Source organism: Triticum dicoccoides, chromosome 3A (assembly GCF_002162155.2).
Source record: "Triticum dicoccoides isolate Atlit2015 ecotype Zavitan chromosome 3A, WEW_v2.0, whole genome shotgun sequence".
Taxonomy (NCBI): Eukaryota; Viridiplantae; Streptophyta; class Magnoliopsida; order Poales; family Poaceae; genus Triticum; species Triticum dicoccoides.
This window is the reverse complement of record NC_041384.1, coordinates 532,173,851-532,182,148: the sequence shown is the minus strand read 5'-3', so window position 1 is coordinate 532,182,148 and position 8,298 is coordinate 532,173,851. Positions and strand designations below refer to the sequence as shown.

The 8,298-nt window shown below is 45.2% G+C and overlaps 2 protein-coding genes across 4 annotated transcripts in view; one reads left to right on the top strand and one right to left on the bottom strand.

Moving 5' to 3' along the window:
• The window catches only part of LOC119269015 (probable lipid-A-disaccharide synthase, mitochondrial), a 6,529-nt gene extending 698 nt beyond the window's left edge, over positions 1-5,831 (top strand). For 2 of the 3 annotated variants that reach the window (XM_037550757.1, XM_037550756.1), the window contains exons 2-8: positions 894-993; positions 1,074-1,179; positions 1,289-1,539; positions 2,118-2,196; positions 3,847-4,085; positions 4,766-4,992; positions 5,192-5,831. In XM_037550757.1, the coding sequence (XP_037406654.1) occupies positions 894-993; positions 1,074-1,179; positions 1,289-1,539; positions 2,118-2,196; positions 3,847-4,085; positions 4,766-4,992; positions 5,192-5,399 (1,210 nt within the window). In that variant the 3' untranslated portion in view covers positions 5,400-5,831. Of the gene's footprint in view, positions 1-673; positions 712-893; positions 994-1,073; positions 1,180-1,288; positions 1,540-2,117; positions 2,197-3,846; positions 4,086-4,765; positions 4,993-5,191 lie in introns of all 3 variants that reach the window. The other variant, XM_037550758.1, reaches the window with a different exon arrangement.
• A 459-nt stretch (positions 5,832-6,290) lies between these two features.
• On the bottom strand, positions 6,291-7,254 carry LOC119272020 (pathogenesis-related genes transcriptional activator PTI5-like). The gene has a single exon (XM_037553625.1). The coding sequence runs from the start codon at positions 7,042-7,044 to the stop codon at positions 6,484-6,486; it is 561 nt and encodes a 186-aa protein (XP_037409522.1). The 5' UTR covers positions 7,045-7,254; the 3' UTR covers positions 6,291-6,483.
• Positions 7,255-8,298: the final 1,044 nt, after the last annotated feature.

Below are 8,298 nucleotides of genomic sequence, written 5' to 3'. Positions count from 1 at the left end.
CGTTCCGGAAGTGTTTACATGTTCAGATTATGTACTGTACATAGGACTAGGCTCCATTTGTAGTTCTTGCACGCTTAAACATCAAATTTGTGGGCATGGAGAGGGAAATGTGTTCCAGTGGATATTTTGTTCGGTGTCCAATTTTTAGTCAAGTGACAGAATGAAGGAAATTTTTATTTGTTAATTCTTGTTATGCTAGTTTGTGATTCTCTTCTAGGCAGTAGGTTCATCAGGTTCTTAAAGAAACAAGGACGAGTTCCTTCACTTTCTGGATTCAAGTCAGTCTTCAGTATTGGAGATGATGTAGAGAAACAGAAAGAAAATTGAAAAGACAACAGTTCTCTTGATACATTGTTTCCTTCTCTTCCATAGGGGAGCGTGAATAAGGAAGATTGGATGTGAATACAGGAAACATAACATTAGGGTTGCTTTATTTATTACTACCTCTGTAACTTAATATAAGACGTTTTTTGACTCTACGACAGTGTAAAAACCCGTCTTATATTTTTTACGGAGGGAGTATTATGTTTTTTATCTTCACCAGAAGAAAACAAAATGGAGGGTCAACTGCCATGTCGTGGAGTTGTCAGTCATCACCGTCATACAGTTATGATTGATCTCCTTGATGTATGCCCATACTATCTGCTCAAATGCCATTGGTTGATGTTTGCAGTCAGGAATTCCTTTGTGTTCCCTCTGTTTGGATGCAAAGTGAGTTCATTTTCATGTGTGTGCTCAACATATCCATGCATTAATTAGTTCAGCATTGTTGTAGCGTCATTTTACTTTCCATATGCACGCTTTGATCCAAGTCCAGTTCAAGCTGGATTGCATCATGTTGCAACTTTGATCTTTCATTTTTTTACTCACTAAACAGAATTTTCTCAATGCAGGGAATTAATGTGCAAGGAAGGGTTGCAATCACTTTTTCCCATGGAAGAAATTGCCATAATGGGTTTGTGGGAACTGCTGCCACACATATATAACGTCAAGGTGCATCTCTGGTGTGTCTTGTGCTTTGCTTTCTGTTTGTGTTCACTTGATTGTTGGTTATACTCGTTTTTATGTTGCAGAGAAAGATCAAGGATACTTTAGATGCTGCTATATTATTTCGGCCTCATGCTGTAGTTACTGTTGATTCAAAGGGGTTTTCGTTTCGCCTATTGCAGCAATTAAAATGTAAGGCTTTAAGTGGAATCATTTTTACCATACCACAATTTCATTCAAATACCTAAATTTACATTTATTTTTTCATGAGCAAAGATGGTAAGATTTTTCTTTTGTCTAGGTAGGTACAACCAAAAAGTTGATCGCCCTCTACATGTCCATTATGTTGCACCATCATTCTGGGCCTGGAAAGGTGGTGAAAGCAGGCTCTCAAAGTTGCATAATTTTGTGGATCATATGTTATGTATCCTTCCTTTTGAGGACGAAATTTGCAGGTTACATGGGTTGCCTGCTACATATGTGGGCCATCCCTTATTGGATGATGCTGCTGTCTTAAATGTGGCAGGGACTTCGCTTCAACATAAAAATGTGGTAGGGAATTGTGCGGCTTCATTAGTATCTGTTGCATAATGACCTTCTCCTTTGTTAACCATAGAATTATAGTCAAGGCAAGATCTCATCAAAAAATTGAAGTTCATTGGCTGTTGTCATTGATGGATAATAAGGCCTATCTCCTTTGTTGAGAAAGGTGGCTCATATCCATTAGGACATGGAATGTGCATCTAAAGATTCCTATACTATTCCTGCCTAAACCTGGGTGTGGCCATAGAAATCCAAGGAGCTAAATCTCATCCAAAGCTAGGTAGAAGCAAGGGTTAGGGACTAGATTAAGAAATGGATCTGAGGATCATGATCCTAAAAGGTTCAAGTGGGTTGTGAGAGAGCGGCATTCCCTTGTTTTCTTCTGAGATTGTGCAATGCTAAGAATAATGTTGACATGGAATGTTGTCTTCTCTTCTAGAAGTGACTAATCGATTTCAAACTGAATTGCTGATATCATGTAATTGAATTGTTAAGACTAGTACTTTTGAATTTTGTATATCTGTTTGATATCTGGGACCACCAACTTTACTCACAATATAGTTGTTTATGTCTATCAAATTTCATAGGACTCAGAATTATCTCCTGACATGTCCACGCGTCAACGAAGTGGTGAAGCTTTTAGACTGGAGCATGGGTTGTCTCCAGGTAATTAAATGTGTCATTCTTTGTGCCTTCTTGAATTCTTCTTGTGCACAAATACTAGATTGTTATGCCAATTATTATATCCCTTTTTGTGTTTTTCCTTCTTATATATATCAGATTGGTGAATTGTAATGTGTTGACTTTGTAATTGATGCATTTTATGAATTATCATCAAGGAAATATACAAACATGTAAGATAGGAAAATTCAGTTGCCAATAACTACTGGGAGGGCATGCTGTTTCATCTAGGTTTTAGAAACTAATACTACTGTTTTCCGAAAACTAACATGACGGTTGATGTATGCTAATGGTGCAACTTCAGATCTACAGATCGCTGTGGCAGTTTATTAACTTCCATTCAAATGTAGGCATGCTCGCACACTATCAATCCTTAAGGCTCAGTTTGTGATTGCTGAACTGTGATGTGCTTAACTTATTTTATAATCTGCTGGGAAAGATAGCCACATAAACAGGAAAAAGTTGTTACCGAAATTGTAAAGTAGACAAAAGCTGGTTGAAGAAACTATTATCATAATTGGCAGCAATGACAAACGCAACCTGAGTACCAACTGCCAGATGATTCATTACATAGTCAAATCTGTTTTACATGAGATGCAAAGGAGATGGCCAAATATTTTAGCACCTGCTTTTTCTTGTGATTTCATTTATCTTAATTTTAACTGCAAATATCAATCTGGTGAAACAAGGAACATAGCTAAAGCTGAAAAAGAACTATATAGAACTAGCCAACTGGGCCTCTTTAATTCGTAGGATTCTCAAAATGCGGGAATAGGAAAACATAGGAATAGAGTGTCATGTCCTCTTGTATCCTACGGGATTGAGAGAAGTGTTTGATAGCACAGGAAAAACAATGGAATTCTACAAAGAGCTTTGAGTGGATAGAAAGTTTCCTTCAAAATGTAGTACAGATGAATCCTATGGAAAAAATCCTAAGGATTCCAATCCTACGAATCAAATGACCATCATAGGAAAAATTCTGAAGGATTCAAATCCTTTAAAATTCCTATGAAATTCCTTTGTATCAAAGGAGCCCTAGGAGACAAATCAGACACTTGTATGGTCTACTATACCATCCATATATTATTAACATGATACACATTTATTTTTTGTTTTACACAATGGTAAAGCTGCTGCCTTTGTGACCATGAGGTCACGGGTTCAAGTCCTGGAAACAGCCTCTTGCAGAAATGTAAGGAAAGGCTGCGTACTAAAGACCCAAAGTGGTTGGACCCTTCCCTGGACCCTGCGCAAGCAGGAGCTACATGCACCGGGCTGCCCTTTTTTACACAATGCAAGGCCATCAAAAATTTCTGTCTGAATCATTAAATTTTTCTCGCCTAGAGTGCCGAGTAGCTAGAGTGCGCGTGTTGTTTGATCTTAATCCCGGTACTTGCTACCCAAGTCTAGTAATTGTTTGCTTCTCCTCTTAATGAAAAAGAGGACAAACACTTGCTTGCACGTTCTCTAGGAAACATTTCTTGCCTTATCATATGCATCAGTAACAATTCATAGCAAGACATCATATCTGGATTTTGTGTTCTGGCATGATGCTAGTTTATTGACCGGTCTATAAATGATTGTTGTGTTATAAAAAGCATGTCTGTTTTCTAATGATAAATACTCCTTTGATAGATGCCACAATCTTAACCATGCTGCCTGGAAGCAGGATGCAGGAAGTAGCTCGTATGCTCCCAATCTTCTTTCGGACTGTGCAACATTTAAGTCACACTTTAAATGATCTGTCACTAGTCATCCCAGTTGCTCCACATCGGGATGTGAGGACCTATGTTGAAAATGTAGTTCGATCAGTGCCGTTTCCAGTGGTACTGATACCTGGGGGTTCACTAGAAAAAAGATATGGTGCATTCAATGTAAGGTCACTTCTTTTTCTAGTTAATGGCTTTATTTCTCTACCACCAAATTCACTCTTTGGATATTGCCATTTTCGAATGTTGATATTTTCACTCATTTGATGGATGTGAAGACTGTAGCACCATACCTTGCTAGCACACATATCATGTATTGCTGTTTGTTCCAAAAGGATTCATGTTACTACTGTCCCTTTACAGCTGTGCTGTGGCTATAACCCCAGACTATGATTGGTTAAGTTAGCATTAGCATTTTCATCTCATCTTATATAGGATCAAAATCTCTATGAAGAAAAATCTAGAGCACTGTTGATTACTGTAGCCACTGGATTGTCCCACGGACCCACACATTATATTCCAGCCATGATTTTATTCTTTTTTTCCCTAGGAAACGATTGTCTAATTATATTAAGAATTTAAGATACAGTGCTGTCTGTCAACAGTTATATTAGTTATACACAAATAGTGATTCTCTAAGTGTTCACTCTTTGTTTTTGAGACAGCATTTATTCCTTGGTTGGTAATGTTAAGGCTCCTCTGTTCAAACCAACCATTCCTTTGGTAGCGAAGTGTACTAACCCAATAGGGCTAGATTTGAAATTTATTATACTTGATTGATTGTTAGTATGTGAAACTTATCGCGGCCAGAGTCTACTTTCCTAATATTCCTTTTTTTTTGGCAGGCTAGTAAAGCAGCATTATGTACTTCCGGAACAGCTGTCATGGAACTAATGCTAGCAAAGCTACCCTGTGTGGTGGCCTACCAAGCTCATTTCCTTACTGAGTGCTTCATCCACCTGAGAAAAAAGATAAACTTTATTTCTCTACCAAACATCCTTTTGGACTCTCCCATTGTGCCTGAGATCCTTTTTCGAGCGTGCACAGATAAAAATCTAGCTGCAAAACTAAGGTAATTTTCCTTCTTCTAATCTACACCTTATATTTCCGTAAGTACAAAGGTAGCTTCTAGTTATGTGAAACGACATTCTCAATTAAGCATCAACATAATTGTGCTATATATTCATTTTAACCTGTTGGGAATATTCCATCTGCATTTCTAACTGTGGATTGGACCTCATCATACGTCTATCTTATTTTGATTGGTCCAGCGAGGTTATCTTCAACGATGAAGTTCGTCAGCTGCAAGTTGGATCAGCTGAGCGAATGCTCCAGGTTCTCTACGAACCAATCAAGCGACGAGGCAATTTGTTTGCCGAGGAGTCGGGGGACTTGGGCTTGTCATCAGACGTCTACTCTCCCGGCACGATTGCAGCATTGACGGTGCTTTATATGGACAAAAATCGGCACCGGAATTGAGTGGGCTCTCTCAGTGGTGGATGAATGTTTCATCAGCTAGAGCGCCAGGGCAGTTGCTATTGGTAGGGGACTGTATTGGCTGCAACTGATGATTGATCGTTGGAGGAGCAAAGCAAATGGTTAGGTAAACTTTTTCGGTGTGGACTGATGTAGAGTTCGTGTCGTGTCAGCATCACAATATCGTTGTAGAAATTTCGAACGCATGTGCTCTGGTGGGTCAAATTGCGGGCCTTAGTCATAGAGAAATCCGGACTTCCTTTTTTTCTTTCCCTTTTTTCTTTTTTGCGGGTAAAATCCGGACTTCCGGAGTTATGTTTGGCAGAAACATCTCTTCCATGCGTGGATTTTTGTGGAGGGTACAGGGAGCATATGAGCTGGGGAACAAGTAACTTGAAGATATTTATATCCTGAAATCTGGCCGTTTGCTAATTTGATTCGTGCTGCTGTGCTTTTTAAGGCGGTTTTGTGATTATAAAGTGTATCAGATGATCAAATACAGTAACTCTGGCCATAGAGGATCATGGGCCAATGACGGAAGCACTGGTGCAGCCGTAGCCGGTGATCATGTCACGGCTGAGCTCATGTACGCTGCGGGCCATGGGGCCGCGAATCTTCAATGGAAAATATTTCGGAGTGGCATTTTTAGTTTTGGTCCCCAAGTTGCCATCGTCATCTATGAACACCAATTTGGTGGCTTTGTAGCCGATTTTTGTCTGCCAAGTGGGCGTGAGTGCATTTCATCGGTCACTAAACGAGTTCATGCAAGGAACTTTCAGGAGTGCAATGTTTGTCGACGGAATCTGTCGTCTCATTACCGGTTCACACAGTTCTCCAGATTTCGTCTTACACTTCGTAAAAATTTCAGATGAGGCTAGTAGTACTACTGTACAATTGATGATTGATATCTGTTGATAACCGTAGAGAGATCACCAAAATAGCACCCACGAAATGCAAATTGGTTCACCACAGACTACTACACCACGCATGAATGAACGGTTACAGAATCGGAATTCGGCCTAAACTAAGAAGCTGACAACACACAGCTAAGAGAGAGGAACAATCGGCGAGAGAACGCACGTAGCATTCACCTTGCCCCATCGGCGCCCCCGCGGCGCGCCCCGTCCGCCCCCACGGCCGGCGGGAAGTTGAGCAGCGCCTTGGCGCCGCGCAGGCGGAACGCGGCGCGGTCGTAGGCGACGGCCGCCTCCTCGGCCGTGCCGAAGGTGCCGAGCCACAGGCGCGTGCCGGGCCGCGACGGGTCCCGGATCTCCGCCGCGTACTTGCCCCACGGCCGCCGCCTCACCCCGCGGTAGTGCGGCCGCTCCGCGGCCCTCCCGGCCGCGCATGCCCCGCCGCCCTCGCTCGCGTCGGGGCTAGAGGCGGCAATGGCCCTCGCCGTCTTCGTCGGGGGAGAGGAGGAGGAGGGCGAGGCGGCGGCCACGGCGGAGGCCTCGCGGAGGACGTCGAGGAGGATCATGTCGAGGGAGTCGTTCTCGTTGAGCGGGAGGTAGGCGGCTGCACCGCCCAGCGAGAGGGACGTGTCCATGCCCATGCCCATGCCCATGCCCATGGCCGCGCCCACCCGCGCAGGCGGAGCGCGCGCGCCGGGCGCGGCGAGGTGGTCGGCGCCGAGCGAGAGAGGCATGTCTGCGCGCGTGCGGGGCGTGGGGGTTTAGCTTGCTGCGCACACCCCGAGAGAGGTATATGTTGCTATTTACAGCAGCCCGGAGAAGGCGTCTCTGGCAAGACACTGGTTTCCTGGGGGAGCATTGACGAGGTGGAGACCGCGTGGGCACTCTGTGCGCCGCAGGCGTCACGATTCTTGGGGAGGAAGGCAAGGTGGAGGAGGACAAAGAGAAACAAGGGAGTGTGGCGGACCCGTCGTGGGATTTGTCAAGCGACGAGCGTAGATCCCGTGACATAGATCGCCGTGGGAGTGCCACGCCATGGGACGGACGAGCAGCCAGGGGCCCCGGCGGGAAGAGTCGAAGTGTTGTTCTCGAAGGGACGGACAGGCAGGACAAAGGTTCCGGACTGGCTGAGGCCAACTCCACCGCGCGACCTATCCGGATGCGTCCGTTTAGGGTAGAACAGACGAATAGCGCGGTCCAATGTGCGGCTCCAAACGGACAAATATCCGGTTTTCGTCCGTTTTTGACCCATCCCTGGTCCAAACTTGTGCCGAGTTTGGGGTGAAGCAGACATCACGCGGACGGGCTCGCCGTACGCCCTTGTCCTCCCGTGGCCCGCCTGTCAGGGACACTACCAGCCCCTTCGCTTCCAACGCCTCCACCCCCTCTCCCCGCCCCGCCCCCCGCTGGCGCTGCCGCTATTCTCCGGAAGCCTCCTCACTGAGCAGGCCACGACCGTCCATACCAAACCACGTCTCGACATGGCCGCCAACACGACCGCGCTTTCGCCGTAGTTTTGGCCATCGACCAGAGGAGGTTTGGCCGTCGCCGTCGTAGCCAATGGCAGAGGGGATACGGCCGCCGGTGACGTACCACTGCGGCCGCGGCAGCTTTCGACTAGAGCTCCAGAGCGGCCAGTAGTCGGCCGCCAACCACCCCTGCTGCGTCAAGGTGATCATCGCGGCCTCTTTGCCCCCACGACCGCAAGGTTTTCGACACTTTGCCCACAAAGATATGGATAGTGAAGATGAGTTTTTATTCCACCACTTCATTTGTTCATCGGACGATTCGTCGTTGGATGATGAAGATCTTGTGGTGGCTGCACTGGTCGTTCACGACCACATTCAACGGTAGCTTCGTCGGTGCAGGGGGTCACTCCATGGCCGTGCTCCCAACCTGAACCGCAGCAGGGAGAGGGGCCACACCCTGCTCTATGCCGATTACTTTGCCAACACCCCGCTCTTCAAGCCGGGTAAAATTCTGTCACC